Here is a 15,682-nt window from a genome sequence, read left to right as displayed (position 1 = left end):
CACTCATGTACTGTATTGGCTCTGCCTCAGTGTAAAAGTGTGTATGTGTGTGTGTGTGTACAGCATGAGTCACCCTACCCGCCTGTGATTGGATGGTAGTTTATGGGTGAGGGAGGGGCAAAGAGCCTTAGGGGCCGTCTGTCAATCCGTTCACCGCTCCATTCACATATTCATCTGCATGCACCGTCATAGAGAGAGACAGAGGAAGTGAGCGAGAGCCTCTCATTCATAAAAAAAAGAGAAAAGTTCATTCATAAAAGCTGCACAATTCTGCTGCTCCTCAGGAAGAAAAATACAGAGGGGAGGAAAGTTGATGTACAGGTGAAGCAGGGCTGGAAGTGTGTGGGTCATGATGATGGGACGGTACTCAGCATGACTACAGCAGAGCAGACTGGACTCTAGACTACACAGGACATCCCTAGTCTGGTGAGTTGAATCTTCCGTAATGTACAGTATTTATCCGAGGACGGAGAACGCCAGCAGCTAAAAACCTTTTTCAACCAAAAAAAAATCAACCTAAAGCCTTTTACTTTTTGCTGCTAGTCAAATCTAAGTTATCAGGTCAATCCGTGTGTTATTCTACTGTAATGATTTTGTATCTAATTCTTGGCAGGATTTCTATTTGTCCTAGTGCTCTCCTTTTTCCAGTTTCCTGAGTATGAGAGAGCAAAGCTTACCCAGGTTCAAATCACAGAAAGAACTTTTACCAGGTAGCTCCTCACTTGTATCACTAAATGCATAATCTGTACAATGAGAATCACTGTGCTTCATACCTTATTGTCACACTTTCTTTTTCATCTTTTACAGGCATGCTGAAGCGCACCAAATACAGTCGTCTGCGCAACGATTCACTGACGTCTCTCGAGGACCGGCCCCAAAGAATGCTCCCCCTAAAGAGGGACATTTGCTTAGACTCTGACTTTGCCCAGCTGGATCCTGGGACGCCTACACACCACGGCCCGTCCACACTGAGGGACTTCATCCCCCGTGTGGCTAGCATCCGATTGCAGAGTCCTATTTCCCTGCAGGGCCTGAGGGGACAGGCAAACAGAGCCCGGGACAGAACCACTGATGACACACCCTTGTCCAGAGCAGAGTGGGGCTCAGGGCCTAACCAGAGATTTTGTTTCCAACATTCAGTCAATGTGCCCCTATCGGATGGCCAGACTCGCTCTGCCCTCAGCTGCACAAAAAGACCAATCACGCTGCATCAGATGGACAGTCTCTCCTGGACCCCTGGCTGTCCTCCTTGCTCACATCACAGAGACGGTCTGTCCCATATGAAGACATCCTCTGCAGGAGAGGACTGTACAGCGGTGGGGACGGCAAACAGAGTGGTTCACCATCACATCAAGGTACTTATCACATAATAACTATTAACAGTGCATGAATTCACTCTGCTCTGGACTAATCCAAATCTTATTGTGTAGAAGACTGTGTGTGGGATGTTACTCACCAGACTAATATGCATGTGACTTCAAAATGTGTTATATCTAAAATACAATATAATTTGTGTCAAACTTATCTTTACTGTGCATAAAGTGCAGCTAACCTCGTATCCAGGGTCTCACTGGATGGTTAAGGCAGGTACGCAGTTTAATTCCATATAGTGCTAACACAAACACATTCATGTGAGCACAGGACACACACACGCACACACAAATAGACGCACTCTGTCTCCCTGTGCTCCATCCACACCATCACACTCACTTTCGTACATTCATCCCCTCCCTCTCAGAAAGAGCTTCCTGTGTTGGCAGTAGTGACTCATCCTGGCTCTCTGCTCCTCTCTGGATTTGCTTTGCTACTGTGTGTGTGTGTGTGTGTGTGTGTGTGTGTGTGTGTGTGTGTGTGTGTGTGTGTGTGTGTGTGTGTGTGTGTGTGTGTGTGTGTGTGTGTGTGTGTGTGTGTGTGTGTGTGTGTGTGTGTGTGTGTGTGTGTGTGTGTGTGTGTGTGTGTGTATCCGGTATCAGCTGAGCCCAAGCTGTCCTAGAACCGGAGGTGTGTCCGCATGGGTGATTAGGAGCTGACCACTGATGGAAATGAGAATGGACTGTTTGATTGTCCTTTATAAACAAGCACACACACACATTACACACTCCCACCCACTCACCCACTCACCCCACACACACACACACACACACACACACACACACACACACACACACACACACACACACACACACACACACACACACACACACACACACACACACACACACACACACACACACACACATGTATTGATTTAAGTCTGGTCTTCATCAGTGGATTTACTCATCCTGCCTCCAGCCTATGGCGTCTGCTCTGCTAGAGCTCATGGCCAATAGAAGTGGGCCTGGCTAAAGTGCATCCAAGCATGTGGCCTAAATGTTGTCTGGTTGTATAAACTACATGTCAAGATGTCCCAAATGTGCAGAAGTACAACTTGTGAATTATTTTAGAAATCACAGGGAAAAGGCCACTCTCATATCTACACACAGAATACATCTCTGTAGTCATGCTAGTGACGTCACATGATGGTAGTGTGTCCACCACTTTGGCCCAGAATGAAATATCTCAGAAATATATAAGAAAGATTAGCACAAAACACAAAGTACAAACAAAAAAGTAGTGGTCCTCCGAGGATGAGGTCACTGATCTCCTGATTTATTTAGCACCACAAAGGTAACATTTTAGTTTTTTAGTTAATTGTTATGTATTGAAAAATGTTGGATGTATTTGCTGCAGATTAATTGTTCTGAGTCCGGATTCTAAACATTTGTCCTCTATAACAACTAGCATGTCAAAGGTTTCCTTATCCTGCCTTTGGTTGATTTCTGATAAATCATAATACCATGTCATTTTGTGCTATCGTAAGGTTTTTCGTTAAAGTTCTCCTCAACTATTGGACGGTTTAGCATGAAATGGTTTGACATATATGTCCCCCTCAGGGGGGATGGTAACTACTTCGGTGACCCCCTTATTTTGTATTGAGCGGCTTCATTAATTTGTCCAATACTTTGATTTATGACCAAATCCCAAAAAAACGAATGAAATTCAGTCTCTGCTGTAGTTGTATTTTATTATTGTATTTGTTCTAATGGACAAATCTTAGAATAGCTAACGTGATAAATTAGACAGTGAACGTTAAATCATCTACTGTAAACATCAGTATGTTACCATCGCTCCTGCGCTCGTATGAGCATGCTGATCCTAACACTAAAGTCCTGTACGCTTGTTTTTTGTTTTATTTTATTAATTTATTATGCAGTTAAAAGAGAGAAAACAAATGCATGACATGCCGTACCTTTGCTTACTTTAGTGAGATTGTTTCTATTCCTTAGTTGAAAGTGCAGCCAAAGTGATCCCTAAACCTTTGATCAAAGACTGAAAGTGTACTGCTCCTTAAGCAGTCAGTTAATCAGTTAATCAATTTGGATTGTTGAGGTTATCAGGAAGTTCATAAAAAACAAACATGTGCACTGCTTGAGTTATAGTTATAGCCCAGAATCAAGTGCAGCACCGTATCAATCACAGCAGCTCTAGGATCATAAAGTAGGACCGGAGAGTAAAGTTTGAATGGCAGACAACAGCCTGTCCCACTTCTTCATCTTCACATGTTTTAATGATACTTAAATTGAGGAGGAACAGGACGGAAGCATTGCCCACATGAGATTTATTTATGGCTGTCACTACGTGTTTTATTTTACACTGTAATCACTGAGTAACTTTGTGTGTTCGGTTGTGTTTTCCAGTACATGGGCAGTGTGGAGGTGACCCAGTCCATGAGAACCCTCGACTTTGATACGAGAATGAAAGTCACACGGTAGGAGGTTCTTCCACTACCAAACACACACACACACACACACGCACACGCACACGCACACGCACACACACACACACACACACACACACACACACACACACACACACACACACACACACACACACACACACACACACACACACACACACACAAATGACAATGCACAGTTGCACACACACATCCATACATGTAATTGCTGACATGATTATGGAGTAAAACTATGCAATAATACAAATTAAAAAATGAAGAAGAGGAAACTCTTTTCAGAAATATATTGTGTGGTTCATTTGAAAACATGTTTCAAAGCGGGAAATCAAATTAAATGTTTAATTTTCCATAAACCGGGGCTTTCTCTTCATCATTTAATATTGACATACTTGTGCAGGATGCCAAAACGCCGAAGGACACAGCTAGGTCTGTTCACAACAACACTGCTGAATGATGTGGCAGAAAATCCAATTAGATGAATTTCCTCCTAATGATCTCTCATAGTCTTATTAAGAGAGAGAGGGACGGGGGTAAATACCGTAATCCATTATATACAATTCGCTTTCAAGGCGAAAGGCAATTCCTGGAATGAAAAGTATACTTCCTAGATAACGGGGTGTTGCTTCAGAGTGAATGTGGTGTTTGTATGGTTTGGCCTCGCTGACCCAAGTGTCAGTTCTCTGATAGCTATAGCTTTATTTAAACAGCCAATGGCTACATCTTGCTGATAATACTTGTGTATTTTGAATGCAGGATTAATGGAGTATGCTTACATTAATGTATTTCTGCTTTCACCTTAGAAAGAATCGGAATTGTTATCGACCAATGACATACCTCTGAGATTGCTGGGTACTTCAGTCTTTATCAATTTGTGTATGTTTATTAGCGAACATTTAAATCATAAATAACTTAAAGTGGACCTATCATGCTATATTTTAATAATATAGTGTAGGACCATACCTATATAAGGCATATTTATACTTTTTTTCCCCTTCAAAATACCAAACAGATCATGCATTTTAGCCATGCCTCATTTCGCTCAATTTGCACTTTTTTAGCCCTGTTTTTGCAAGGGCAGATTCTGTGAGTGTTGGCAGCTCATCCCTTAAAACAGAAGCTTCAGATCGATTAAAATAAGGAGGAATAGGAAGGGTGTATTTCAAGCTTGTTATGGAAATAAGTCCATACGCCTGGCATATGTACTGCAGCGTCTCCAGCGCTTTCGAATGGCAATGGCCGTGGCTGTCTCCTCCTGATTGGTGGAGTTGGCCCAAAAGCCGTAGCGCCACCGTCCTGACGTCAGGACAGTGTTCAAATCTGGATCAGTTTTTATCAGATCCGTTGCAGCCCCTTTTTTAGAGATTTGGGTATGGAGGAAAATAGAGAGGGTTGTGTTTTCTGACACTTGGTGAGTTCCCTGGAACACCGGGGACACATATTCATGGATAAAAGACGTACAAAAGTGCATTTTGCATGATAGGTCCCCTTTAAATAAACAACGTTAAAAAACTGCATTAATTCTCTGTAAAGCAGTACAAGCCGTGGTGGAAGACTTACTCAGATCCTTTATCTAAGAAAACAGTAGTAACAATACCAAAGTAAAAGTCTTGAAATTCATTGTGTTTTCATTTCTCTGATATACTGTAGCTGAGCTTCTTGTGATGCAGTTTTCTTTATCTCATATTCTCACATGCTAGTCACATGTCAGCCGGTCGCACCGGATAACATATTTACAAAGGTGTCTCTGTGTGTGTGTGTGTGTGTGTGTGTGTGTGTGTGTGTGTGTGTGTGTGTGTGTGTGTGTGTGTGTGTGTGTGTGTGTGTGTGTGTGTGTGTGTGTGTGTGTGTGTGTGTGTGTGTGTGTGTGTGTGTGTGTGTGTACATGTTTGTTTGTGTGTGTGGGTGCAGGGAGGCAATCAGCAGACTGTGTGAGCGGACATCCGCCAAGACAGCAGTGAAAACCAAAAGAGTAAGGCGCACACACACACCCACACCCACACACACACACACACACACACACACACACACACACACACACACACACACACACACACACACACACACACACACACACACACACACACACACACACACTGCAATCAACACAGACAGAACTAGAATAACAGATTTCTGTCATCATCAGCCTGTCTGCAAGGGACTGTCTGCTCTTCTGGGTCAGATCAACCTGCAGTTTTCAGGTAGCAGGATCATCCTCACTGTGTCCACAGACAGTGTTACCCTAATCGCTGCCTCCTCCTTACAGGTGACTGCTTCAACAAAGAAAATGTAAACTTTCACATTCTCTTTTTATTAAGACATAGATTATTAAAATAATAATAATTTTGCCCTGTTTTTTCTCTCTCTTCTCTTTCTTCGAAGATTGCCCACCACCCCATGCAGGCCATTTCATTCGCCTCAGGAGGAGATCCGGTACGGTTAATTTTTCTAATCTTGCACATGTACAAACTTGTTTATGAGCAAAAAAGGAAACAAACACACATACACACAGTAAATAATTAGATTTGGCTTGATTACCGCTTGGTTTGCTGCTATTTGTGGTGGATTGAATTATTTCCCATCCCCAACTCTTGAATCTTTTAATCAACTTTGAATTGGTGGTACAAGGCAAGTATTTATCAAGACCCTGGAACTGAAATGTTGGACACAAACTTCAGAATAAAAGCTTTTTATCAAATCCTTACGACTTTAGGATAACCTTAACGTTTAGAGAGCCTTAAAGGTGTATTAGGAGTACATACTATATGACTGCAATATAAAAACAGATGCGAGTACATCGTTTTTAAGTATTGAAATTATTTTTGCACAAATATAATTGCTCATGATGACTGTGCAACAGAATGTGAAACAGCTTAAGCCTTTCATTTGATTCAAACAATTGATACATAAATACATGTAAAAGCTTGTATTGATTTGTTTGCAATCTTTCCATGCAACTTCATTGTTTGAACTTGTCAATGTAGCACTAAACTTGCCTTATAATACATTTTCTGTGATGTGGCTCCTCTATAATGTAGAAGTTTCCCCCATGTTTCATTATGGTTTCATTGTGCTTTGCCTTACAGACATTTTATTGTATATTATAAATAGATTACATTCAATTGACAGAATATCACAGGATGAAATGTAGTACTGTTAGGGTACATATCCATCTCTGATTGGATAATAATAATTCTTAGGATTTGGCCTAACTATGCTAACATGCTAACATATCAAGAAAGCTCTTGGTATGCACTTTCACCATCTTTACACCTCGCCATATCTATCTATATATATATATCTATTTTCCTTCTCTTTCCCTCCATGCCCAAATGATTTCCATAATACAGAATGTAGGTTATTCCTCCTGAGTGAAAAAAAAATCAATGCAGCAGTGTTGATGTCTGAACAGCCAGCAGGACATGTCAGTTGTTAATGCAGTCTAGGTCAAACCCTGCTTGATAAACTGCTTGACTGACAAAAAACTGTTATTTGTGATTTGGTTCGTGTCCATAAACTAAGCTTTTCATTTTTAAACAAACAGTGAATTCAAAAGTTGGGTACACACTGTAATATTTCATTGCTATTTGCATACTGCGACGTTGCGCTGGCCAACGTTTTTCAGGGAATAGGAAATGCAGTTTCTCTCTCGGAAACACAAGACCAGCGAAGCTACGGAAAGGATTATAGTTTGCAGTTTAATTAATTAGCTAAAATAATCTTGTAGTGTGCTCTAAGCCTCAGCTCCATTGGCTAGGACACATAGAAGATATGAGGGTGAATTAAAATCAATCTGCCACAGAGGCTTTATGGTGAAACATATTCAGCTGACTCTGCTCTTGTATTAGTATCAGAGAACCACTGATGGGGAGTGATTTAATTAAACAGGGAAAACATACACATGACCATTAACTGAATACGTCTGCTGTTTTCCAATGATTATATAAAGAAGGAATCATGAATCCAAAGGCTGATTACTGATCCAGGCGTACAGGTTAGAAACCGTACCACATAATAAGACAGTCAGGAGGTTTATGAGTGACCTTGTGCACATACTGAAAAATACAGCAAATACCTTTAAAGTGAGTTATGTAATTTATGAACCACATTCTTACCGTTACAAATGGAAAGTTCAATTTATGTGCAATAAAAGGAATCCTTACTTAATTCAATACACTCAGGGGCTGCTGCAGCTTAACTTGTTCTGAACCGTATAGTGACTATAATGTTAGCTAATGTTAGCAAACTTTAAACAGACACTGCTGTGGAATTATTTAATTAGAGTTTGACTTTATTATTATTTGATCTACTTGTGCTACTGTTAAAATGTATGTATTCACTATGTTTATTTTATCATCTCATGGTTGTCATTTGCGGCCACTGTTTGGCAAACGTCACATAGTCTTGCTTTATGTCTCACTTATATTTTTCTCTTTCTTTTATGATAGGACATGGCAGATTACATTGCTTATGTGGCCAAAGACCTTGTCAATAAGAGAGGTAAGAGATGGTTTATTTTTCTATAATGATGAGCTTAGCTTCCATTTGACTCTCTGGCTTCTCTGAACTTCTCACATCTCTCCTTTTACCCCCCCGTCAGCATGTCACATCCTGGAGTGTCCGCGGGGTCGTGCCGGCGAGGTTATCAACAGCATCGGTCAGGCCTTTGAGGCTCGATTCCGCCAACTTCTCAGCAACGGGCCATCGCTCCTTTCCAACAATCCCAGGTTATCCATTTGTCTATTGTAGCTGTATTATTGGTATGTTAATGTACTTGTTTTATGGAATTACTTTGTTTTTTTTACCTTGAGGGCCACCTTAGGACCGGACCTCAAAACCCTTCTCTATCAAACATGCCTTCCTTTTATAGAGGCTGTGATTTCTTGTGTGTCTTTTTTTACATGTATACACAGAGAGGAGAAAAATACATAAACTACGGTGGCCCTCAATGTCAAAACACAAGATCTCACAAAACACCAGAAAATATTCAGAAAGAAGAAACACATACAATTACAAATAAACCACAGTCTGTGTACAGTGAATGCAAGCCGGTATCGATGGATTAGAGGGTCGCCTGTGGTGGTTTTGAAAGGTTTTTTGATGCTGTTTACAGACTCAGCATGTCTTCATGATGTGACTTTCTGTGTGCAGGTCAGCAGTGAGGATATTTTCAAACTGTGCTCCAGAGGACACGATAACAGACCAGAAGGCCAAGCAGGAAGGTGAAGTCAGGGAGCACTCTGACTACTACAATGTGATCCCAGGAAAGACGCCACCCACTGGCGGGATAGAGGACCTGCGCATCACAAGGGAGGAGAATAAACAAGATCCATCCGAAATACAGAGGGTAAGAGTTCAACACGAGGATGGTCTACTCAGTTCTCAGCAGTTCGATCTGATCAAGTCCAACCATATCATATCTTTATTTTGTGGACAGCATAATTCATTTTTTATGGCAAATTAATTCAACCAAAGACAATTTCACATTTCAAAATAAATTGCTGAAGCATCTGAGTTTAAAAGGCCCTGTTCAAGGTCACCTCGGCTGTTGGTAATAACTTCCCAGAATTATTGTGCTATTTTGGCAATTAAGTCAGCGACATTCAGGACATGATCACACGTCTCTAACCTTTAAGCCATCACACACTCACGCACGCACGCACGCACGCACGCACGCACGCACGCACGCACGCACGCACGCACGCACACACACACACACACACACACACACACACACACACACACACACACACACACACACACACATCTGTCTTGTGTGTATGACTCATGTATTGCTGTTGCAGGTTTGTTCTGCTCAGCCTGTTTCACTGTATGAGAACTGCTCCATCACAGGAGGAGCTCCAGCTCCACCTGCAGGTAAAACTCTGCCATTCCAAGTTAAATTATATGATGTTTGTGAATGTGTGTAAAGACATACATTGGAACTTTTTGCATGCGAAAGTTTATTTTATAATTTCTTAATAAACGCTTATGAATTAATTACATGTGTGAATTTAATAAGTTTGTTATGTATCTGATCAAGTTCACATCAGCCCATTTCTTTCCCCCATCTTTTCATTGTGCTATTGTTAAAAGGTCATAACTGTTTTGTTTATGCACCATTCAAAAAGATTATACATAAAATAAAATTAGGAAACCAGTAATATTAGATTAAACCACAATGGGAAAAAGTACAGACCAGAATAAAGGATGGGGCCAGCAAGCTTTCTTTACTCCCAAGATAGCAGCTCTAACATTGAGACTGCAGTGGTTCAAACACGAAACTCAACTACGTTTAGTCTACCTTTTTTTCCTGAAAGTACTCACTCAGATTAATATCTAAAGGCATCCATTAAAACACATCAACTTCCATTTTGAGTTGGGTACTTAATAGTGGTAATACTTATACCAGCAGTATTGAGTCAAATCAGATATAAAGAAAGACCAATTTTTATAACGCTAAATATTTGGTGCAAAAATAATTATAAACCAAGATTTAATCCTTGTTCATACTTTGTAAAACCAACTTATTCTTGTTTGTGTTTTTCCTTGTTATACTCCATCAGACTCACTGGTACCTGAGGTCGGTGATGAACAGTGTGCCGCTCTCTCTGGGACACGGATCCAGGACCTGTTCCAGGAAGAAGGCTGGTTCCACGGCAGGTGGGTTATCAACATGCTCCTCCACCAGTGAATTACAACTCAATGTGTCTGTCTGCTAGCGTATATATCTCCCTATTCCTTTCTCAGTAACTCTTCTGTTCTTCATCCCAGGTTAGGCAGAGAGCAGGCGGAGGGGCTTCTCACCTGCAGTGGGGACTTCCTGGTCAGAGAGAGCAGCTCTGCCTCTGGTCAGTATGTCCTCAGCGGGATGGAGGGAGCCACCGTGCGGCACCTGCTGCTGGTCGATCCACACGGACAGGTCAGAGTTGTGATGTTCAAACACACACAGCATGAGGAGAGGCGAGTAGCAGCTGGCCCTAATGTTTGACCTTGTTGTCTTTGTGTGAGCAGGTGCGGACCCGTGATCAGGTGTTTCTGAGTGTTGGTCACCTGGTGCGTTTCCACATGGAGAACCAGATGCCAATCATCTCTGGAAACAGTGAGCTGTGCCTGAAAGAGCCAATCCTGCAAAGACACTCACATGCACTTTCATAGACAGTCACATGCATACATTAGTAGAAGTCAACGGTTTTGAAGTGGAGGAACATTGGGCCAAAGCCAAAAAAAAGTTTCCACAGCTTTCATCACTTTTATCAACTTAAAAAAAAATCAACATGTGACATCACTTCCCAAAATATTATATTTTTTTGTCATTAAAGTATTGTTTGATTTCCTGAACATTTGAGTAAATTCTTCACTTGTGCACACTGTGCCTCGCCCTGTGTTGTGAACAGCCGCTGGTCTGCAGAACATCCTGTCTCTCTCTCTCTCAGGCTGAATCTGTTTGTGTTTACTCAAAGTCTAAGCACAGTCACAGTCACTGGTGTCGGGAGGAAATTACCAGAATGTTGGCAGACTTTCCGAATCTTTTTCTGACATGCTGAACTTGTCTTGTGTTAGTTTGTTTTGTATGTGTTATTGCTTTGTGTTCCCATTTCCCATGCTTGACTTTTGATTTAACGTGTTTTTTACATTCTAAATAAAAATCGCTTTGTAACCAGAATGTACAGAAACCGATTTGCACTTTTGTTGGAGAAAATAAGGCAAATATACAATAAGTAATGCAATGCAAAAATCTGCATGTTTCACGACAGTGTGGTGCTAGCAGTAAAGACATCATACAAAAACTACACAGCAACTTCAGGGTAAGAATCTTAAACTGCCTCAGCAGACTGGTTTTTGTACATTTCCTTTCAGATTTTTTAAGGTTTTTGTCTGAAAACAAAAAATTCACTTGGTTGTCATCAATACCTGAAAAGACTCATTCACCAGAGCCCACACCTGGTAAAATAATCACTTAGGAAATCAAGTTATAAACCTTGTTAGCTTGGATACATTTAGCCACAAGATGGTGCTCTCAGTCTTTACAAGAGTTTATTGCTCTTCAGCCAACAACAAAATATGTTTTTTGGATTAAGCAAGTACTCTCTAGGCTAGTTTCTTTAAATTCTAAAAACTTTAAAATAGGTTTTTTAATTCCTCCATAATGATGTGTGTTTATGGTGGAATATAGTAAATACATCTTATCTCAAACCACTGATACAATGACATCCTGCTTTTTGTTGTGTTTCGGTGTTCTAGAAACATATATGTCAGAAAGAGCGGTGAAAATGACTGGAAGTAAACAGCTTATAATAATTGCTGCAACACTTCTCTCTCAGTTTTCAGCTGCCTGTCACTTGCAGATTCTGGTGCAGTGAAAGATGACTGTGTGCTGAAAGTATGCAGCTGACTGTTTTCGGGCTGTGGCCCTCAGCGTCCTCTGAGAGGCTTGGAGGGTCTCGCCCACATTAATCACCCTCAGCGCTGCTTGTTGGGATCGGGGAACCTCTGGCAGCTGATGGGGAAAGAAGCAGCTCTGCAGAACACTGAGTATCTTAAGAAAAACAACACTTAAAGCCTTTCTGTTCAGATAAGTCAAATGTAATCACAAATCTCACATAAATTCCCACAATCCCTAGCTTTTCGGGTGTCAAAAATAGGGCTTATCTGACTTGTTACAAAGAGCAGGAAATGAACATGTCTGACATGTTATCTCTGCTCTTTCCTACACACTTTATGCACAAGTTAATATGATAGTGATATCTCCATCATATCTGATTGAGTCAGTAAACAAACACAAACTAAAAGTGTCTCTCCTCCAAACCAAAAGTCAGATAACTTTTATGAAAGCTGTCATAAGTGTTAAATTAAGTGATTCTTCAACCAAGTGAAGGGATTTTTCTGCTTCTATTACGTCCCCCTAGATTTTCTCTGAGTCACACCGACCTCGCCCAAAAATAACTCACCAAGGACAACAATGACATAGTGTGTGATGCCATTCTTTCAGACCTGTGAGGCCTGCTGATGGTCAAATGTGACACACCTGTGAGGTCACTGTTTGACCTCTGACCCCTCATTCATGTCAAAGCAGCAGCCGGTTACCTGTGTGGTGTTACACAGGTGTGGAGCAGATACAGGCTGTGTCCATTTTTGAGCAATTATGCTTGAAAGGTAATAAAAAACAATACCAACAATGTCTTTAAAGATAGATAAAAGGTAGATTAACTCTTAGAGCTGAAGAGGATCTTCAATTATTGAGTACTTGACCAAAAATAGTGTAATTTTGTAATTTCTAAGAGAACTGAAAAAAATATTGTTGTATGTATGGATATTTGTTAGTGTGTTTTCTGTCCTCTTTCAAACACTGCACATGTTTGGTTCTTGGACTGATGATTAGATAAAGTCGATTAGGATCAGGTTTACATACAAGATACTTTTGTTTTTGTTTTGATGCATTACAAATTCAAAATAAGATAAATTTAGCCTTACCAACAACATCTATAACAACTCCATTAGGTCTGTCATCAGATTAAGACCTTAATTAATCCCTGAGGGGAGATTCAGTTTTTCACTCTGGTGTTTCTTTTTTACAATTACACACACACATGCACAAACACCTATAGACATGCACTATTAACGAGGTGGCCGAGCAAAAGGGCTACAGGTGTTCCAGCGCTGTGAAGCAGTTGGGGGTTAGCTACCAGTCCACAATCAGTATTTTGGTCCCATTAGGACTTGAACCGCCAACCCCTTCGTCCCTAGACTCCCTACTACTTCTACCCTCATCACTCTAATCCCTAAACTAATCCCACTGTATAATGTCCAGTAGCTACCACTGAATGGCCCCTGTGACCTCCTGTAACATCCTTTTCTGATTACCTAATTTAACATATTACCGTTAAAGTCATCAACTCCAGTAATAGATGTAGAAAGTATTACACAGCTCTCACTTTAATTTTCAAGATTAGACATTGAGAGGTTTTAAGCTTCAAGGATTTACATCACTTTGCCGGCAGGTTAATTTTTAGAGGCCCTGATGATTCAAAGTCTGCATCTGAAACTACAGTAGACACATTATCTTAATCTGTGCAACCACATGCTGTTTGCATTTGTTAGTACATGTGTGTGCATTCCTTGAACCCAGCCACTGACATGACATGACTCTGAAACAGGAAATGATAAACATTCAGCATAATCTCCAGGTTCTGTGGCTTTGGTTCAGATCCAGCGCATTAAAAAGCCTGAACTCTTTGAATGCCATTATAAAATAAGCTTGAGTGCTGATGAGCTTGAGGGCATTAACTTTACACACACACACACACACACACACACACACACACACACACACACACACACACACACACACACACACACACACACACACACACACACACACACACACACACACACACACACACACACCTACACACACACACACACACCTACACACACACACACACACACACACACACACACACACACACACACACACACACACACACACACACACACACACACACACACACACACACACACACACACACACACACACACACACAGATTGCGCATGTGACAAAGCATTCCCAGACCCCAAAGCGCCTTAATGGAACAATTAAAGTCATAAAAAGCGCCCAGAGTACGAGAGCATGAAATTGTTCCTCGTTTCAATGTTATCAGAGTCACACAGAGTTCAAATCTGGGAGGAAACAAAACAAGACTTGGCCACTGACTGGGCCGTGTTGCAGGCAGCAGTTTCTGGCATGCCAATATCTACACGTATGTTCCTCCGGAGACGACGCATAGGAGGAGACGAGTGAGTCATGTGAGCTTTGCAAACAAATGCTCACAAACAAAGAGACGGGCTAGTTTTTGCGCCTGGTTCTGTTTCCTGTCGCCACAAGTCGGGAACTAGTGAGGGCATGTTGTGCAGAGGAGCGAGCCTGAAGTGTCTTATAAATGGTTATACAGTAAGTTTCTGTTGACCAGAGTCAGTGCAGAATAGATGAGTGTGTGTGTGTAATCCCCACAGTGATCGTCTCACTCCTCAGCACTGCTTTTACCTCCCTTTACTCTCAGGCCGCAGCCCTCTACCCCGGCTTAGCATGACTCGGATGGGTGTGTGGACTGTTGGCTGTTGGCAGGCCTCTCTGAGCAGGAAAACACACACACGCACGCACGCATGCACGCACGCACGCACGCACGCACGCACGCATGCACGTCCTCAAGCACAAAATGCCCTGCAGTTTCTTTACCTCTTCCAAATCATCTCTTTCCTCTCTCTCTCTCTCATTGCCTAAACTAGGTCAGTGTCAGTTCATGCCATTAGCTTATGTCTTTGGTGCATGTGTGTGTCTGCGTTAGTTTGTGCATGTGTGCATTGGTGTTTGCATGTTCATGTTCAGCAAGCACTAATGCTTATCTGCCACTTGGCTTAAGAACTTCCTCCGAACTGTTTGTTTTCATGCTCTGTGCCGGTGGATTGAAATCGAGTCTACATTTGTATGTGTGTGTGTGTGTGTGTGTGTGTGTGTGTGTGTGTGTGTGTGTGTGTGTGTGTGTGTGTGTGTGTGTGTGTGTGTGTGTGTGTGTGTGTGTGTGTGTGTGTGTGTGTGTGTGTGTGTGTGTGTGTGTGTGTGTGTGTGTGTGTGTGTGTGTGTGTGTGTGACGAGATGATGATTAGGGGGTGGGGGATTCCAGGATTCTTGCACGAGGCAGCAGGCAGATGTGGGAGAGTTGAATCAAAACTTTTCTGTTGGCCAACTTCAAAAGGCAACTTTCCCTCCAGTGTAGGTCTCTCTTCGCTCTCCATTCCTCTGCCGTTTCCTCATGCTTTGGCCGGCATCGCACACTTCTCCCTTAGATTTCAAGCAGAGGCTGAGAACAACATTTGGATTCTAACAAACA

The 15,682-nt window shown here is 41.7% G+C and overlaps 1 protein-coding gene across 1 annotated transcript in view; it reads left to right on the top strand.

Annotated features, from left to right (window-relative positions):
• LOC117471585 (SHC-transforming protein 3-like) overlaps window positions 1-11,451 on the top strand; it is a 12,141-nt gene extending 690 nt beyond the window's left edge. Inside the window, exons 2-15 of the mRNA XM_034116697.1 lie at window positions 285-426; window positions 614-710; window positions 808-1,355; window positions 3,738-3,808; window positions 5,705-5,765; window positions 5,940-6,059; window positions 6,176-6,226; window positions 8,242-8,293; window positions 8,394-8,520; window positions 8,945-9,140; window positions 9,598-9,670; window positions 10,360-10,456; window positions 10,568-10,715; window positions 10,808-11,451. Of these exons, the coding sequence (XP_033972588.1) occupies window positions 659-710; window positions 808-1,355; window positions 3,738-3,808; window positions 5,705-5,765; window positions 5,940-6,059; window positions 6,176-6,226; window positions 8,242-8,293; window positions 8,394-8,520; window positions 8,945-9,140; window positions 9,598-9,670; window positions 10,360-10,456; window positions 10,568-10,715; window positions 10,808-10,951 (1,740 nt within the window). The 5' untranslated portion in view covers window positions 285-426; window positions 614-658 and the 3' untranslated portion in view covers window positions 10,952-11,451. The remainder of the gene's footprint in view (window positions 1-284; window positions 427-613; window positions 711-807; window positions 1,356-3,737; window positions 3,809-5,704; window positions 5,766-5,939; window positions 6,060-6,175; window positions 6,227-8,241; window positions 8,294-8,393; window positions 8,521-8,944; window positions 9,141-9,597; window positions 9,671-10,359; window positions 10,457-10,567; window positions 10,716-10,807) is intronic.
• Window positions 11,452-15,682: the final 4,231 nt, after the last annotated feature.

The sequence above is a fragment of the Trematomus bernacchii genome, unplaced genomic scaffold, assembly GCF_902827165.1.
Source record: "Trematomus bernacchii unplaced genomic scaffold, fTreBer1.1, whole genome shotgun sequence".
Classification (NCBI taxonomy): Eukaryota; Metazoa; Chordata; class Actinopteri; order Perciformes; family Nototheniidae; genus Trematomus; species Trematomus bernacchii.
Note: the sequence above shows the minus strand (reverse complement) of the source record. Positions and strands in the feature narration are given on the sequence as shown.